Source organism: Parus major, chromosome 4A (genome assembly GCF_001522545.3).
Source record: "Parus major isolate Abel chromosome 4A, Parus_major1.1, whole genome shotgun sequence".
Taxonomy (NCBI): Eukaryota; Metazoa; Chordata; class Aves; order Passeriformes; family Paridae; genus Parus; species Parus major.
This window is the reverse complement of record NC_031772.1, coordinates 15171515-15191244: the sequence shown is the minus strand read 5'-3', so window position 1 is coordinate 15191244 and position 19730 is coordinate 15171515. Positions and strand designations below refer to the sequence as shown.

General features: G+C 35.7%; 1 protein-coding gene across 5 annotated transcripts in view; it reads right to left on the bottom strand.

Annotated features, from left to right (window-relative positions):
* The window catches only part of LOC107203934 (leucine-rich repeat and calponin homology domain-containing protein 2-like), a 40762-nt gene that overhangs the window by 9880 nt on the left and 11152 nt on the right, over positions 1–19730 (bottom strand). Inside the window, exons 2-19 of one of the 5 annotated variants that reach the window (XM_015626590.3) lie at positions 17527–17671; positions 15307–15433; positions 14379–14484; positions 14132–14268; positions 13754–13887; positions 13542–13629; positions 13149–13260; positions 12743–12840; positions 12570–12637; positions 12235–12339; positions 10491–10568; positions 7047–7115; positions 5654–5702; positions 4416–4532; positions 2390–2434; positions 1937–1987; positions 817–874; positions 46–158 (exon numbers count right to left, since the gene is read on the bottom strand). In XM_015626590.3, the coding sequence (XP_015482076.1) occupies positions 46–158; positions 817–874; positions 1937–1987; positions 2390–2434; positions 4416–4532; positions 5654–5702; positions 7047–7115; positions 10491–10568; positions 12235–12339; positions 12570–12637; positions 12743–12840; positions 13149–13260; positions 13542–13629; positions 13754–13887; positions 14132–14268; positions 14379–14484; positions 15307–15433; positions 17527–17671 (1700 nt within the window). The remainder of the gene's footprint in view (positions 1–45; positions 159–816; positions 875–1936; positions 1988–2389; positions 2435–4415; positions 4533–5653; positions 5703–7046; positions 7116–10490; positions 10569–12234; positions 12340–12569; positions 12638–12742; positions 12841–13148; positions 13261–13541; positions 13630–13753; positions 13888–14131; positions 14269–14378; positions 14485–15306; positions 15434–17526; positions 17672–19730) is intronic. The other 4 variants (XM_015626591.3, XM_015626592.3, XM_015626595.3 and 1 more) reach the window with 4 other exon arrangements.

Genomic DNA, 19730 nt, shown 5'->3' with positions numbered 1-19730 from the left:
CAAACTAAATGCACTGCACCCATTTTAGTGAATGATGGTACCTACACTGCGAAGCTGTCTGATTTGCTCCCTTTCTTCCCTTAAATGTTCCATTTTCCTCCTCATAGTAAACCCAGGATCCACTGCACCATAGTCCTGGCGTGAGGCACGGCTGAAAGCTATCAAACATGAGGGAAGTCAGTCAGCAGAATTCAGATCAACAACATTCAAAAACTAAAGATCTGTAAGTGAGGATAAAAATAGGAAAAAACTCTGGAACTTTTAAGAACAAATATATTTAAGAAAAGATGATGCCTATGAAACATCTTTCAAATAAAATGCAGAGATCATTTTACTTAAGTGTAAATGAATAATTAGAAAATATGGAGACTGAACTGACTTCAATATTGACGTATCGGTAAGGGACATACAACTCCATCTGCACTTCTTCAAGAATCTCAATCTAGCTTCAAAACTACTTGAATTGTGTTTTACTTTCAATCAAGTATAAAGCCTTTGAGCCCTCAAACCTCAAGAACAATTGTGTACCATTTCCCTGTTCCTTGACAGTGACTAAGTATGCAGAAAATAAAGGAGTGGGAAGAAAAAAAAAAGTCAAGTAAACAACCCCCCCCCAAAAAAAAAACCCAAACAAATCACTCTGCAACTTGAGAAGCTTCCAATTATTTACTTGCCAAAGCAGAGCTGTCTGTGCCTTTCCCAGTACTATGCAGTGATAAGTAAATTGAGTGAACTGCTGTACTGTGACATCTGCTATGCTTACTGCCTCTTGCAGCCTGGGAAATAAACACACTGTGTTAGAGAACAGCAGCTTACCTGACCTTGGTTTGAGACCAAATGGACCATGAGTGTTACTATCTGTCCTTTCATAATCCTGTTGAAAGAGATGAAGTCAGTTTTCTTCCACTCATTAGAACAAATAACTTTTGTTCCCATCAAGACACTGTTTAAATTATTGCCTAAGGAGAGTCCTTCTGCTTAACTGTAAAAGTCTTTTGAAGAGGACAATATAAAATAAATGGAATGAACATAACCTTACTACATACAGATAAAACTGTCATAATGAGAAAGAAAAGCAGCACCAGATTATCTAAAATCTACTACAAAATAATTCAAACTACTGCAAACCATTCTGTAAACAGTTTAAGACAGCTGTAAGCAGATGCAAATATTCTCCCAATGTTTAGCATCAAAACATTTCTTAGAAACATCTACTTCCAACTATGAAGACCAGGTTTTTCTCATTTCACCATCTGAAAAAAGAAATACACTCAATACCTTGGTATGTACATGAGATACTCTTGTTTCATTCCAGTGTATTTTGTGAGATGTTTTAATTCTGCTCTCTCGGGCTCCTTACTGACACGAGGTGGAAATGTTAATATTTGCTTTATTTTGAGCTAAGCAGTGCAGTGTTCTCACAGTGACACTCCATGCACAGCCACCCCTGAATGAAGCTGGAAGGCTGTACCACAAAGGTGACACCCAGGATTGAGAAGGATGAAACTCCTTGAGAAGTGTCAGCACCTTTGGGTTCCTGGTGATGTATAAAGTACTAGACCATAAACTTCAAATCCTCTCAGTGACTATGTGCCTTGAAGAACAGTCTGCCTTAGGAAGGCCTATCACATATGGCAAATCTGATTTTTGTTTCGTTAGTATTTTCATCAGGAAAGATAATAGAGACAAAGCAATATACCTTTCCTCACACCAACCAAAAAGATGAACTCCAGGGGAGATCAGAGTTGCAAAGGTAAAACAAGTGGTAGTATCTGTCTCTAGTTTCTACCTCTTTTTGAATTTTTATTATGATGAAATAACTTCTAATTGTAATTTCAAAGGAAACTAACAGCTTCATATCTTCATGAAAACCCAGTGACAGCAATGAACACAAAGAAATGTTTGTTGAATGAAAAACAAACCCACAAACTTGTACCTCAGACGACACAGGAGACTGTGGGGACACATTAGTATTATCACTGTCTTGCTAAAAGAAATCAAAGAGATGAAATTATAAAAATGAAAATGATGATTAAACAATAAACATGAAATTATGAAACACACAAGACATGTACCATTTGTTAAGTATGCTACAAACTGGCAGCAACTAAATTTTAAAATATGTAAGCTAAGGAACCACTATTCACTGTGTATGTCAAATATTAGTTTTACATCACCTCTGCTTAATAGGTGAATTAATTTTGCTATTACCAAAGCAAGCAAATGTCCTACTGTTCCCCAGCAGGTAATCATGATGATTTTTTTATTTTCAAATAAAGAAATATAATAGTTATTTCTGCTATGGCTTTGGAATGCAAAGTTAATTTGTTCAAAAAAGACAAGAGAAGAAATATATTTCTTCATATTTCACACAATTACTACATCTCACCTCATCATTTTCATTTCCACTTGAACTCTTCCTGGAAGACTTATACTGCAAAACACATACAATTATTATTTTAAAATGAAAGCATGATTTTCATTTGAAATAAAAGGCTTGCTTTCACTCAGATGTTACTTATTACTGATGAAGCTGCTGAGAAAAACAAGCCATGTTACAGAAAAAAAGGAGCAAAAAAGAAACAGACCAGAAAAGAACATGACATTTCTAGGTGAGACAAGATCTTCATTAGTTGAAGAGAGAAGTGCATTTTAAAACTAAACACTTTTATAATGTGAACTCTGCATGTGACAACTGATCCAAGTGAAAAGATCTTAACAACTGCTAACATGAAGCATTATTTCTTAGAAAAAATTATGCAACCTGTGAAAGCTACTTTTGTAATACGTTTTATGTGACTAAGACTGCTTACACATCAGGAGACTGACCTGACATTGTAAAAATTAAATTAAAAATTATTAAGGTTGCCTTTAAAACTTCAAAGTCTGATCACATCCTTTTATGCATTTAAGACAATACTTTTCCCACAGGTCTGTCTGATTTGTTGTGTGTTGCCTTCATCACTGTCCCACTTCCCTGATTATGCTAAAATCTGGAGGAAATTAAGGAGGAACTGAAGGAAAAAAATTACAAAATCGTTATTTAAAAAATAAACTTATTTCATTGTCTACAGATCAAGTGTACTAAAAAGTAGGAAAAGTCCCATGCAAATCAAATTAAAGAGATCATCACTACAAAAGTCTAAGTCTGTGGGCTGTATGTGGCTAGGTTACTCCTCCTCATGACATGACACAAATGCAGGATAAGCAAGGGACAACTACTGGCATTGGTTTCTCACAAGAGCACTGGTACCTATTTTTTTTTTTTTTTCCTACTTTGGCATGGCAGACAGGCTCTGTTTCAGCAGCTTTTTGCCTTGGTTTTGCAAATGAAACTATGAAACAGTGTATTTTGTTACTGGTACAGGCTGTTTAATTCACTTCAGGAGACTCATCTAGAGCTGTTTGGAATGTGACTTCAGGCATCTGCTTCCACCACAGAACTCACAACTGACTGCTAAGTAACTAGGAACCACTTCTGTATTGGTAGCACAGCTCTTTAACCAGGCAAACAATTGAATTCTGTTTTACTTCAGAAGCTTTTCTCTCTTTCTCCTCCAATGCCGTAGCAAAAAGATTAATTTCAGGATGAAAACCCTGGAAAGAGGATACAACTCCATAATCTCTCCAGGGGAGGGGAAAAAAAAAAAAAAGGCTTCTATAATCACAACAATGTATCTGAACTGTATGGCATGCTCTGATCTCCCAAGAATTTAATTTCTTTGAAGTTCCCTGGCATTTCACAAAGATATTTGATGGCAAAGATCCAAGAAACTCATAAGTGATAAATTTAATTTTAATTCAATCTCGCATTGCTCAGAACTCTCCATTTCTCTACACAGCCCAAAACAAATGTTACCCAATGCTGCTAGAAATTCCCCCCTGTTCTGCAGAAAGCAAACACTGGCACCTGCTGACTGCGGGTGCACACTACAGCAGCAAGGGAACACTGAAAATTTTCCTTCTGTAATACAAACTAATGCCATGAGACCCAAAAGGCATCCATCATTCCTAGAACCATGCTGCACAAAAAAAAAAAAAAAAGGCAATGTATATTTTCTTTGCACTAAAAATAAGAACATAAATAGCTAAATAAAAATCCCTCCAAAGAGATGGTGAAGGACCAATGATAGGAGTGATTTTTTGCTTTTGCCAGAAAACAATGAATTACTCTTTTATTTAAAGGATAAACAAAATCTTTGATCATTTTTTTCTCTTGATTTTCTCGCACTCTCAAATTATCCTAAATACATACATATATATATATATATTAATCAAAGGAGACAAATAAAAAACTATATGTTACATGCAAATTTAAAAGCATCACAACCTTTGAGGCTTTACCTTTACTTGGTTTTATAGTTTCTTCTACTCATTAAAAACAAAAGCATCACCCACCCTCATTCCCCCATTACCTTGAAATACTCTTTTCTAATTTGTTTACTTCTTCTTCTTTCTTCATTCTGCCAGATTACTGGCTGTGTTTCTGGCCAGTGCTGCTCATCCACTGAATCCTTCTGGTTTTCCAGTGGCTATAATGGTCAGAAATACTTTCATGTAAAATGTAAACATACCTCTTTATGTATTAGCACAAATTATTATGAACTACAATTGTTAATTGTCTGCCTGGCTCAATCTAGATTTATGACCTGAATGTTTAGCAGTCTTAATGGTGATTCTGGTAGAAACCACTAATTTCTTTTCAAATTCTAAAATATATTTCACAGAAGAAAAAGAATCTGTGAAATAATTCTTCAGAAAATAACACTTTTCAGCATTGAGACTAATTTTGTAGGTAGGTTAGGAAACTGCCAAATGATGTCACAAATACACCAGTTCCAAGTGTGGTCAGCCACTATCACATGTTATTTCTCACTGTGGATACTCATCACCTAGAGAAAGGATGGCTACAAGAAGACCGTTTGAGTATTTGTTGGCTTTTCCTATCTAAAAGATTATACTCCCTCACAAGCTAGAAGAGAAATCTCTCTTTTAAAGTACTGTATTATAAAATATGTACTGAGGAGACAGGTAAAGTAGATTGATTCTTAAATAATAAAAAATATATATGACTCTACTTTATGAAAACTGAAAGTAGACAATGTTAATGAACTGTTTCCTAAGGGTACCACAACATTTCTGTTTCTTCTTACAAGAATATGAGGGCATATAAAGCAATTGTAGATAACTAATAGATTAAAATAATAAGGCACTCTCTACAGTTTAATTATAATTTTGTCATATTATGCAAGCTTCTCATTGAGGTGCGGGAAATGAAAGGCCTACAAACTTCAGCTCATCTAGAAGTTGCATCTATAAACCAAACTCAACATTATGGTGAGGCAATGCCTTTATATGGAAAGACATACTAAACCCAAGAAAATAAAATTTATGCCTTGTTAGTTTTAAGACCTTAAAGCTGGTACCACATGCTTTTAAAACAAAAGGCCTCCATTACAAACAAGTCAAATTGAGGCATAAGATGGCCAAAAGGTTTGTATTTTCCACCATAATTAAGACACTTTCAAGAAGTATGTGTATAAGCAACCATATAAATGCACAAAAGTTTTCTGCCATAGAAACAAAATCAAGGAAATAATAACAACAAAATCACTCAAATATAAAGCCACCACATTTACATTTGAATATTTACCTGCCAGCTGTATGGGGACACTGGGGAATTCACTTCATTTGTTGAGACACTAAAAAGTAAGATGAAAGGTATTATGAAGCACACTACATTTTTGTGTACTTTAAAACAAGTTACTGAAAAATATTTAAAAAAATGAATCCTTAAAAAGTGGTTTCTCCCCTGCACTACAGTATTTTTGGCCATCTGTATAAGATTTCACACTGTGGCTTAAAAGTATGATCATTTATATAAAATCTGAAATCATATTTTGCTCTCCCTTAACATAACTTGACAATGGGTCTTCCACACTACAGTACTTTATTCAGATAAAGCTTCTTTTGAATTTTTTAGTTTGTTTTGGATTTAAGTCTCAGACCTGCCTGTTTCATTAACAAAAAAGGAAAAGGTAAATTTAATTATTCCTCAATTACCCTATAAAAAAGAAGCCCGACAGAGGTGTACACCTGAATAGGTAACAGCAACTCATAGAGAAGAACATGTGGGAAGTAAGCAAGGCCTGGAAAGTTCCAAGTAACAGCTGTAGCATGAGTCACACAACCACAGGACATGTGTGCAGCCAGCTGTGCAAAACCACAGGTACCACTGAGAGGGAAGACAGCCAAAATAGGATGTGTCACACTGAAGGAGCTGCACTGGGTCAAGATGCTCTGCTGAGTTGTAGCTGAACAGCAGAGAGCCATTCCCACCCCACTGCTTTCCAGCACCACTAGCAGTTACAGCATTTTTCTCTCCAAATTGGGGAAATTAGGGAATTTCCCAAGTCTCTAAAGACAAGGTTTTGGTTATTTTTGATTATTGATGGTTTCTGGGGTTTTTTCGCTTTGTTTTGTGTGTGGATGTTGTGGTTTTTTTTGGGGTTTTTTTAATTCAAAGAAAAAGCCTAAGTACAGCTCCTGCAGACAGTGGATTCCTCAGTAACACACCCTCCACAAACAATAAAGGTGTTGTAGGCTGAGCTCCCAGCAACACTTTTCCAACAGCTCTTAAGAGCAGAAAAGGACTGCCAAGGAGGAAAATTTAGATGCCTAAGCACAGCTCCAGTGCCACCCTGTGTAACACAGGATAAGAGACCTGCACAGCACCGTCACTTATGGGAGAAGGTACAGCCTTCCACACTGGAATTGGAAGTCTGAAACACAGATGAATTGCTGCCATAATCTGACCTACAAATTTGTTTCTGGATGACATCAATTTTCCTAAATGCTCAAAAAACCAGATTTTTCTTTTTTTTAATCTGAAAGAAAAAAAGCTCAAGAATATATTACTCTTGTAGCTTCAATTTCATCATCAGCTTAAAAGCGGTATGACAAGAGATGTGACAGTAGTGACACAATAAACAAAAATGACTCCAATAAGAGATTGAAAGTTGTGATTCATTAAAGTATATCAATACCATTTTTCAGATTCCATTGGCTGCTTTGGCCTGTTCCTTGTGTTTACTGAAACGGAATGATTAAGAAGCCTAGAGAAAAAAAAAAGACAAACCATATTTAAAACAATTTTCTTAGAACATGTTACTTTCAGTGCATCACATTTCCTGTAAATGAAAAAGTTTTGAACATGAAGTGGCATCCTCCATAAAACTAAAATGTGTGTACACACACAAAATCCAAGCCCATTCCTGCTTCCATCTGAATTAAGAGTATAATTTCCAGCTCTTGAAGTATTTCAAGTTCCTTATCTTAAGGAAGCAAAACTTCGTGGTAATTCAAACCAAAATGAAATCTCCTCTTATTTTTCTTCCTAAATAGATACTATTTCAACTGATCTCACACCTGTGTAAAGTCATGCTGCTCTCAACACAAAAGATCCCATGTTCACTAAAATTAGAATACAAAAGATGGTCTACCTAAAGGAGCCCAGAAAGGATTGAGACAGACTGAGCACAAAAAAGTCAGTCAGGAGGGGCAGATGAGAAGGTGGCTGAGAAAGAAACACTGCAAGTGCAAAGGAAATGTAGGTAATAAGGTAAGGTGGAAAATTGTGAAACTATTTTCTTAGGCTAAGAACTAAATGAAAAATTTAACACAGAATTTAATGGAAATTCCATTTTTCTAAATGGTAAACAGCCAAAAAAGCCTAAACTTACAGAGATTCAGAATGGTGTTTTCATCTAGAGCAAGCACATACTGTGTGCATGTGCACAGGAAGATGATAGGAGCTACTGTAGATGTCTTAAGTGTTAATAATAACAAAACTATTGGTAACACTTAAAACGAAATGTTTTCATGTAATCATCACCTTGAACTTAAAGTGAGAAATTCTGAACTCTTGAAGGTAGCAATATTACACTTTGACATGAAGTTCATGTGCAGAAGTGTGATGTCCATGTATTTACAGAGAATTATGTTGAGAACTAGAATGTATTAAGAACAGAACACAACCAACTATTCAATGGAAGAAAGTAAATCAGTAGGCCACTTCTTATATTTCTTCACCATTACGTAGCACAGCACAGTCATTAACTTTAAATGATTGATGATTTTTCAATCAAACTTCTCTGATGACTGTGATAACTTTGAGCTCAGTAATCTCATTTTCAGTATAAACCTCTTCTTGTGTGACCCCCAGTTTAACAGGATTATGAGAAGTTAAGCCTGTAAACCTGTAAATGTCCACAAAAGTTAAAGCCTGTAAAAGTTAAGCCTGTAAATGTCTGCTGCACTCAGTCTATAGCATCTGCTTCCTATATTTTGTGTTCAGAAACTAAGTTTTGAGGGTGCACTCCAGAATTAATTTATACTACAGCCTGAAAAAAGTTTAGCCAAAAAAAGAGGATGAGTTATCAATCCAGAATATAAACATGCTATTTTCAAGTCATTACTTTTTATAGAGAATCCCTATTTAAACTACCTTTGCATTCAACTGAAAGCAACAAGAAATTCAGTGATACTTTGTAGCAAGCAATGATTATAAGTTTTAAAAAAAAAAAAAAATTAGAGTCAGTTTGATGCAGCAATTGCACTAAAACTGACACTGGTAGTGTAAATGCTGTGATTTTATATAATTTAGGCTATTCCTTTTTTTATACTTATTATATGAAATGCAAGGAAAAACTATTCAAGCTAATTCTAACATATATATATATATATACACACACTTTTCAGCTACTTTTCACCGTTTCTGTGCAGAAAGTGTATAATTAATGACTGAGTTTGTGAACTAAAATTATCTGAACAAAGTATATTCTTATACTTGCTAAAACAAAACCAGTAATTTTTGAAAGTTCCTGTTTAAAAACTGAAGAATATTGATGGGGAAGTAACAGCAAGTTCAGTATCTGACATGTTGCAAGCCCAGTTATAGAAATCTCAATTTCCTGTGGAATAATGACCTTGAAAGCTTTTAACTAAGGAAAATAGTGAAGAAAATTAATCTGAATTTACTAAATTGCAGGCAATTGGCAAAATAATTTGTTCAGCTGGAAGGGGATCTAGGGGGATCATTGCAGGCATGTAAATTACTGTCTTCCAGAAAATACAATTCAAAGCAGAGTATGTAACTTAAAAGAAGTAGCTCAAGTTCAAAAGTTACACTCAAGTGTGGTGCTGATGGTCCAACAATTTCAGCAACCCTTGCCATTCGTACTATCACTCATTAAACCCAAAAGTTTTATTGCACAGGTCAATTATGGGGACAGATACTGATGATCTGACTGGTGAACTAGGAACTTGCACAGGATGCCTGTGCTAGAACTGCTATTAATTTCCTACTTATGATTCCTGTAAATCACACCAATTCTGTGGTTACAGAGGTAGCACACACACTAATCCTCTGCAAGGGTTCTAAAACTCAACACTTTTTAAAATCTAAATTACTCAACACCACATATTTATATATTCTACTTCAATATAGTGCAAGCACAGCATCTACTCCAAACTGCTTGACCAGGTGAGAGAAAAAGGCAATGGCAAGACCAAAAATGATACTGGAAAATATTTTCTCAAGTTCCAGGATTTAAAGAGCAAGATATCTTCTCAGCCACTTATACTTTCAGATTTCATGCAATGATTAATGGACACAAATGAAGTGAACAATGGTAGTGTTATTTTAAGATTAGCTATCTTCAAGTTTAGACAAGAAAGTATGACCTTGAATCTCTAAAGGGTAAAAAAGACTGTGCAGTGAGACAAAGATGATTTATTTTCAACTTGTTCCAGAGCAATCCACTGACTTCACATCTGGCTCTGCTTTGTGACTGAAGCTGTGCTCTTCTGGATTTAGACAGTTTTAGGAAATCACTGCTGCCAGGTAAGAACCCAGACTTAATTTTGACAGAAATTCAAACAGGCTTATTTGGAACCAATGAAAATTATTTAATCTAAACTACTCTACTGTCTTTTTCAAAAGACAAGGAATATCCAGACCAAGTTACAGAGATTAAATTTATAAGGTAACAAAGTCTGAAATCACTTCATTCAACACCTAAATGCTTGAGTATAGTCTGCATTATACTCCAATTTTATGTTACTGGTGTGGTTCACGTTACAAATACTTCCACCATGGGTCAAATGCAAAACAAATTGTCAAATTTGTCAATTAACAAATTATCAAAGTAACAAAAACACCAAACAAACAAAACCCCAATAAACTAAATGCTCCACTTTGCCTGAGGTAGTATATCTGAGGTTGTACAGTTAAAGAAAAATAAGTTTTATGTTTGGACTCAAAGTGTTCTCTGGATAACTGCCTAATTAAATGTTTTTCTTAATATTTCACTGCAAACTGATTTTGATAACAAAACATCTTAGGTTAACTCAGCCAACCCCTTTAACTCTGTTTTCATTCAAGAAATGGCCAAGAGCATTTCTTTTGTCCACATTTGAACTCTTTATACCTTGATGCACGTCCTGCCGCCCTGGTCCTCTGGAAGAGCTTTTCACTGAATGAAGTTCTATAGTTTAGTGGCCTTCGTCTGTATTCACATTTCATGCACACCAAAGCCAAAGACGGAAGGAGGAAGCAGGATAGGTTGATGGGAGAGGACAGGGAAGTCATTAGCACAGCAAGCAAAAGGAAAGGAGACTGTATAATACTACAAAAACATAGACTGAACAAACAGAAACGTGATTAGTAAGGAATTACTTTGTGATGCTTAACTTTCCTGAGGATTCTGATCACTGATTGACCATATTTTTCACAAATAAGCATAGAAGTATCTTCACTAAATTCTAAATAATATTCTTATTGCCAGTTAAAAAACCCCATGAATTCAAAATCAGGGCTAAATTTCCTATTAGAGGAGATTTTGAGCTAAAATTCCTAGAGATTCAAAAGCAAGCTTTAAAATATAAATGCTAAACTAAATGTAAAACTTAAGAACTATTAAGATTGAACATCTGAGTAATTCAAGACAAAGCAGAACAATTAGCAAGACCGCATTAAGACACACCAACATATGATAAGCAAAATTCAAGTTGCAGTACTTCAGAAGAGGAGTGGCTTGGCATTTCAAATGATTAGATAACAGGGACATATGCAGTAACACAAGAGCCTCATGCAACATAAATAGCCATCATATAAAAACCTAATATAAGAAAAACACCCTCATTCTCTCTTCCTTAATAGGAGAAAATTATGCATTCTTGGCCTTATTTGCAGCACTTTTGGTACTGAGAATACACTAGCATTAAGATTTCATTCTTATTTTTCCCCTTCTTCTGAACAACCAATTCTTGAATGCAGGCCTTGGAGCTCTAAGCAAAACCTATTTTATCTTTCACACATGCACACTACTGTTACTATATTTACCTAATATAAAATGCTGATGAATTTTTAAGACCCTGCAATTCATAATATTGGGGGGGGGGGGGTCAGTTTCTCTGAGCGCTTCATATGTATTTCGACCATCTTAAAAGCAAAGCATCAGAGTCTTATAATTACACAGAAATTTCAAAGAAAAGAAAACAGTATTTAAGCTGATATGAACTTACATCCATTTTTGTGGGATACTGAATGAATGGTATGAACTGTTTTAGTTAATGAAATACTATTAAATACAACTTTCACCTCTCAGAGGAGCTTAGTCTTGAAGTATCTTACAGCATCTGCCTTCTTGGTAAAGGAAGAGGACAGAAACTGCTCCTACACCAGCCTGGACATTTCTATGTGACTCCAGATATTCCCTCCTGTTCTTCATTTTACACAGTTGCTAATTTGTTCTATTGCATTCCTTTAATCTGCTGCTTGTTCCATGGCTCCTTTACAAGAACTTTCTGTTGAGATGCCCATAATGAAGCAGAGAAAGGCAGGCAGTTGAAATGATATATCTTTATACACAGATATTGTCATTTGACAAAATAATGTTCAAACTAATTTCCCCTTCAGTCCACAGGATATTGACTGAAGGAAGTACCACCTAAATTAGCTTGTATTTGAATAAAAATAACCAGTCACAAACAACCTGTAGGGAGGTTGTGTAATTCAGACAAGAAACAAAGACAGGTGTCTTGACAGAATCTGTCACTTTAGCAGCTGGACAAAACCGTTCTCAGAATAAGATGTCAAAAGCTTTTGGGTAAAAGAGATGTTAAAGAATAAATTAATTGTAACAAAAGTTATTTTAACTAATATTGTTATACCTGTGTTTTTGTTCTTGCTGCAACAATTGAGCTGCTATTTTTCTTAAGTCAGTCACTTCTTTGAGTTCATCATCATCTTCAGCCAGCAGCTGTTCTTTCTGAAGTCTGAAAAATTAAACATTAGTGATCTGCTTGACTTCAGTGAAGCAAGACACAGAAATGGCTCATTATGGCAGTAACTAAGCAGTGCTTCCTATAAGCTTATTCTCTGTCCAAGAGGAACACCCTGTTCAATATAAGAATTATTTCCTTCATATGCAAGGAGCTTAAAAAACCCCACTATCACCCCTGCCATTACTAGTAAAACCTACTCAAAAAAGACAAAGATGATTTACCTTTTTTCATCTCCCCAGTCCTCATTTTGTTCTATTTTCTGGGATTTCTCAGGATGTTTTCCCTGCTCCTTCAACAAAACGGAAAAAAAAAATAAAATTAGAATTTAATTAAGGGTAAAAAAAAGAAAAAAATCAAGGCTACTGAACAGTTTTTCTTTTGTCAGTCTCTGTACCTTGACACAGGAGAGCAGGGGCCCAATCTGTGCCTCTCCCTGGTCAGGAAGAGCTCCCTCCTCTGTGTTTGGATCAATGTAGTCAAACGCCTCCTGGTCTAGGAATGATTTACGAAGAAAAGGAAAGACATTAAAACAGTTATCTTGACCAAATGTTACTCCTGAGATAAATAAGTACTTATGAAACATGTCAGATAAAGATAAAACATAGAAATTGTGCCTTAAGCTAGAAATAGTGGGTTTTTTTTCTCTCAAGCCTTTTCTGCTTGTGATTACCTTGTTTTCTGAACTGATGAAAATACAGTATCAACACACAATCCTGTAATTTTGTGACATTTTCTTACATTGGATTACCTATGTAAAGTATCTCTGTTACCTAAAATGACAAATGCACAGCTGCTATTACCTTTCTGTGGATCGAGTTTACTTCCCACTACGTGATTGTCATTCCTTAATGTCTGTTCCCTTGTTGATTCTGATATCTGAGAGTGAAGGCTGATTGTATCATCATCAGATGGCTGCAAAGACACTCACATTTAGTACAGAACTGATATGCAAATGGTATTATTGTATGATTTCCTATATTCCCGTCATATCATATTAATTAGAGTCAACCTTAACCAGAAAAGTTAAAGAAATATATAAATAATTTGTGTCTGACACAGCAGTCTAAGTGTTTAAACTCAACTGTACCCATTAAATGCAACTTACTGGGATACTTCTCAAATTATATAAAATACAAAGGAAAAAGTTCTAAAAAATCAGAAATTACAAGTTTAACAGTGAGAAAAATACTTACTTCTGTAGTGGACAACCTTTTATCCCCATTATCACTTCCAATGCCAGAGTCTGGTCCATGGTTTTTATTGGGATAAAAGTCCTCCATGCTACATTAAGCAAAACAAGACACAACCCACACAAGAATGAAAGAAACAGTAGTTTCACTTTCCATAAGAAAATAAACATACTTTTCAAAATATGCTCTCTAGACTCAAAAACCTCACTACTCACCTGTCTGTGAGTGGCTGGGAGGGGATTCGTTTACCTAATGATGGAAGATCCAAAGAATCTGGTTTTTTGTCTATTCTGAGGCACGCCTGAATACTGAGGAATTTAAATATATGTACTTTGCCCTTTAAACATATCTGTTGGGAAACAGGAACAAAAAGAAGCCTTAATTACACAGCATGTCTGCTGAGAATACACCCCAAGAAATGCTGCACTGTATTTACAGCCACAACATCTCAAAAGGAGAAATACAAGAAATACAGATTAAAAAAAGCAAAAAAAACCCCAAAAAACAAAACCCCAACTTGATTGGTATAACTTAGAACAGCTTCCTCTAAGATCTTAATGCCAATTTCTGTAGTTGTGTGCTTTAATACTAACCTGTGCTGGTGGTATCTGCATTGGATTGTTATCCAAAACTATAACTTGTAAGTGACGTAACTTTCTGTAACAAATGGGAATTTCTGTAATTTTATTACAAGAAAAATCCAGCTTTACCAAGGGAAGGTCTCCTAATTCTGCATTCAGGAAAAAAAACAAAGAACATTAACAACAAAAAAGAATCAGTTATCTTCTTAACATGTTACCTAATTTGCCTACATCAATGGAAAGAAGATGAGTAGCTCACCATCTGGCAACATATGGAGATTATTTCTTCTTATGTTCAATTCTCTAAGTGACTGCAATTTTCCTATTTGCTGAGGAAGAACTTGAAGTTCATTACAGCTAATATCCTAAGAAAGATATAATTAATAAATCAACTGAACATCTTAGATAGAATTACACAGAGGAATACTGTGATCAAAACTATTATAAAGCATACTATTAGAGGAAAAGAAATCCAAGAAAAGAAATCTAACTATCCTGGCTTTTCCATGGAGAAGATGTACCATAACAGATCTTGCTGGTTTATGTAGTATTTAGTGATACCAGAAATTCAATTCAAGAAGTTAAATCAATGAATGATGAAATAATGGATTTGAAATGAACACTGTAGCCTAGGAATCTGGAGTTCCTGGTGTAGTTCCCAGATCTGTCAAAAACTTCTTGTGCTATTGCTGGCAATTGACTGGCATCCTGCTCCTCTTCTAAAAATTCTTTTTCCTTAATAAACCTTGAACCAACCCATAAAACTAAAAATGTACTGACAGCAATAGCAGGCTCACCAGCTTTTGAATACAAGCACTAGAGGGTGACAAAGCTGCATTAAGTGAACACAGGCTACAGCTATTTCTGACACTAATTTAATATTAATTTATGTAGACCAGAGTGATTAAACAATCACACAGAGTCTTTCTAGCCTTCTTATATTCTAAACAGGTATGGAATGAAACTCTCTCTCCTATGTCCTAAATCATCATCAAGCATGTATTCTGGGTTTGAAAAACTTGAAATATAACCAAAAATATCAATAAAACACAGGAACTGAATTTAAACGTTGTATTTCTATATTTCAAAAATATTAATAATTTATTATACTGAATATATAATGAATATGTAATATATATATAGTGCTTGTAAGAGTACTTACTACAAAGATTTGCAGCTGTACTTACCAACTCCATTAGATCTCTCAACTTCCCAATTTCTTCTGGAATGGAGACCAGCTTGTTATTACTGACAACCAGAACTTTCAGTGGAAGATCAAACAGGTATTTTGGCAATGTTGACAAAAGATTTCGACTTGAAAGCAAGAAAAAGGGACAAGCAAACCTGGATTATAATACCTTTTTTATGAATATTGTAACTTTTCTCCCATCCCAGATGACTTTCTCTGCCTGTAACAACTTCATCTACACTGTCCAACACAAATTCCTTATCAGATACACAGCCTATTTCAGGTATGTGAATTTTAGATCCCCATTTCACAGGACAGAATCTAATACCAAAATGTTCAGAGAAATCTGTTAAAAAAAATAATGTTTGCCACTTGCTTTTATCCTGCTGGTACCTTCAGAAGAACCACCTGATCTGACAGTCTACCAAGCCAGAATTTTATATAAAGGCCATTGCCAATCATGTCATGTTGCTGTGTCCCTCCTGAGCCACCACAAAAGACCCTAAACATTTAATTGATTTGCTGAGCAACAGGCTGGAAAGTAAGTCTTAATTAAAATGTATTTCTTCTTTGTATACTATTTTCCAGCTGCATGCACGTATACCTGCTTTATACACATAAAATACACTGCTATCCACTACTGGGTTTAAATCTATACTGAAAAAACTACCCATATTGATGGACTTCCACTGCCAGAAGCACATAATATGTTTCTAATAAGGTACATTTTACGAAGTCATTGGAAAACAAGCTTGTTCAGATGTGATACAGAAAAAAAAATCCTGTCACATATAAAAGTAAAAAAATAAAAATCTGTAATTGCTGTTGATTTAGGTAGAGCTAGCTCTACTTCTGCAAAAAAACACCAACTTTTAAGTGCTGATACTTGGGTTCATACTACATTAAGAAAAGTAGCAGACGTTTTAGTGCCTAGCTAATATGTATTCAGAGCATTGTTTTTGTAATCTAAAAATCTTGGGGTTTTTTTAATATTTTCTCCATGATTACAGTTTACAGAACTGCAACATTGCACCATAAAATGAAAGGAAACTTCAAACCATACCTTTATTAAAGTAATGTATTCATTCTGTTAAATTCTAAGTGAACAATACAGGTGAGTTATTTATACAGGTATGCATAAAGTCTCTTTTTATGTTGCATTTCAAGCAGATATGCCAGGCTTTTTTGGTTGAAGGCATGAGAAGCAAAAATATAACATGCAAGTAAACTTTTTTTGACCTGACTATAAGAACGTGGGAATGAAGCAGTCAGTCATGTCACTTACATAGATTTCCTCTGGTTTTTCTGGGTTTTGAGTTTTTTAGGAGCTGCCTGCTTTACTGTGAAATGCACAATACCTTTCTTCCATCATATGAAGCCCAAATTAGAATGTGAGACCATGTGGTTTTCTCCTGCAACAAAGTACCCGAGCTAGGAAGGCAGAATTTTAGCCTGTTCTCCAGTGCTACAGCCCACACGTTCCTGAACTGCAAAACTGGTCCTTGGCCAGAAGCTCAGAAATGGGAACAAAGCACTGTTTGGCAAAGGATCATCAGGAGAGTCAGCTCTTGAAAGAAGTTAGAACTACACAGCATTTCTGGGTAAAGAAATGTATTCAGCACCTCAAACACCATCAAAAGAGAAACGGGATGTTGCTGAAGAAAGTTTGGCCATATTTCTTTCAGAAAATCCTGTGGTTTTGTATCAGATTAATCCCCTTTAAAACTGTGACAGAGCACGTTACTTATGTATTTGTACTCTAAGAACTGATATTTGCAGGTTTTGAGACACAGCAGGTTTGGGGGATTTAAATAGCTCTTAACTGAAAAAACTGTTTTGGATTTGATGCAGCCAATATCAGAAACAAGGAGTACTGTGGAAAGCAGGGTCAGGAGAGCTTCCTAGATTCTCTCTCCTTCCAAAGCTCATATCCATCTTCTGTTCTAGTGAGAAAATCCAACCACAAACTTTTCCAAGTTTAAAAAGAGCAGTACAGCAGTGAATGTAAATGATGTGCAAAATGAGCAGGACTTTCTGGACCAGTAATTTAGCCTCTTGATAGCAGCAAATTTTTATAGCTGTAGTTTCTGAACACTGTCTGTCAACATAACATCAGAAACAAAGAAAACTCTGCAAACACAATGACCTGATGAAGCAAAACACCAACTCCCTAAAGAGGTAAGTTATATAAAGACCAAGACCAACCACCATTACTCACCTAATGTTAAGGTAGGTAAGCATTTGCAGGTTTTTAATAGATTCTGGAATGGATTTGATGCAGTTGTGATACAAATTTAAAGTTTCCAGTGGTGCAAACAGCCAGACATCAGGAGGAATTTCAGTAAATCTGTTCTTTGAAAGATCTAGAAGCAAACAGAAAAAAAATTCCTTTTTTAGTCAAGACTTTCCCTGCAGTAAAAGGAGATAAAAGTACCCACTGTTATTCTTGTCATGCTCCTAAAAATTAAGGTGTTGAAAGAAGTGTAAAATAATTCCGTTTTACCAGATGCTACTGCATATAATTAATACACAAAAGAGTCTTAAAATACTAAAAGATTATTGCTCAATATGCAATTACAACAGAAAGTAGAGGAGTGACAGGAATTCAAAAATACATTTCCTACTACATAGTTACAGTTACAATGACACTGAATATCAATCATGATTGTCCCTCCTCTATCAAGTCTTTGTTCTGTGCAATTCTTGGCTTTCTTCCCCTTCAACTCCAGGCACAACAGTAAACCAAGGTAAAAACTCCAAGTTATTTCTCCAGACATTTTGATGTTTGTGTGTACCAAACATGGTACAATGTTTGATACATTGTACCATGTATCTCCAATGCTAAAACCAAGCTCCCAAAGCACCCTTACATAGTAACTGACATTCTCCAGCTACACATTAGTAGCTTAACGAAAAAGAGTTGCAAAACCCAATGCCACAAGTATTTCTCTATAAAAGTCAAGATGCAATTTTGCATGGCCTAAAAGCAGAAAGAGGAGGCATCTTTAAGTATGGAAACACAATTCTTGAGCTAGAGTTATTCTGACACTGCATGACTGCATTATGCAAATCTGCATGCAAGAATTATGACAAAACAGAGCATTACCAAAACGCACAACACCTCTGACTATATGAAACCTTGAAAAAAACCAGAAAATACAAATGAAATGTGACCCAAAATTCTTGGAAATTATCAGCTAAACTACCAAAACCTGTGCCATCGAAAGTCTACCAAACTACCTTGGAAGAAAGAGATATTTACTTGAGAACAACTGCCTAGTCTTATGAAAGGAACTCTGGTTGCCAACCCAAGACATTTCAAAAGGATGTGGTTTCTCAGAAGTGCTGAACCAACTCTTTTAACAGAGAAGTAATACAGATCCCTTGCTATTTCAGGATTTAGTTCTCAGTTTTTAACACTCCTATGGAATAAATGTTTCTGCTTAACTCCCATCAAATTATCACTGTAACAAATAGTTCTGCAAAAAGTCTAGAAAAGGGTTGGAAAATTGGCTCCAAGGCATTGTCAGGTTCAAAGAGAGCTCAACAACCTGAAGTTTAACTGACAAACCAGCTATGAGCAGCATTTCCCAGGGCCAACAGTGGAATCAATATTGCTTAGCTTCTTCATCACCAACCTGGCAAACAGGACAGAATGTGCCTTCAGGAGGTGCAGACAGCACCCAGTTGGAGTGATGGAATGAGAGCCAGGACCTCACCTGGCAGACACCCAGTTTGAATAAAGGCTGACGTGTGGAAGATCCCTGCTCACACCAGTGTGAGCTGCAGGACAGAAGGGTAGAGGAAAGCTGTGCAGAGAACACCCTGTGATGCTGCTATACAACAGGCTGAGTGCAGGACATCAGGGTGCTGAGCAGAGGGAATGGCCTCCAGAGTGTGCTGCAGGTGATCAGCAAACAAAATGGACTGGCACAATGAAACACCATCTTCCTGTGGAGTTACTTTTGGCAGTAGCTATAACTTTACTTCTTGAAGTCTAAAATATGTGAAATTTTGTGTGCTATCTGGCTGTAACTCCATTATTTCCAAAAAACATTCTCAAGCTCAAGTATCACAAAGTCTTCCTATAAATCAGGGTATCCGCTGCTGATGCAGAATTCTGCAATCTCTACCTGCAAGAGGCAGAAAAATACATTCCTAGGTTGAAGGAGTGGCATTCCTAATGAACTGTGAGAAAAATGGAATAATGTCAACTAAAACTTTTCAACAAAACCTAAAAAGCTTATTAAAAAAAATCTCCATGCTTGAGAAAGTTTTCACAACCAGTGAAGTTCATTTTCTGTTCTCCATGACATCAGTTTTCAAAATGTTATTGAAAAATGACAGCTTTCACATGGAAGTTTTCTGCAAAACCCTTCTTAAACAAATGCTCTTGTTCTAATATTCAGCAGAGCGCAACAC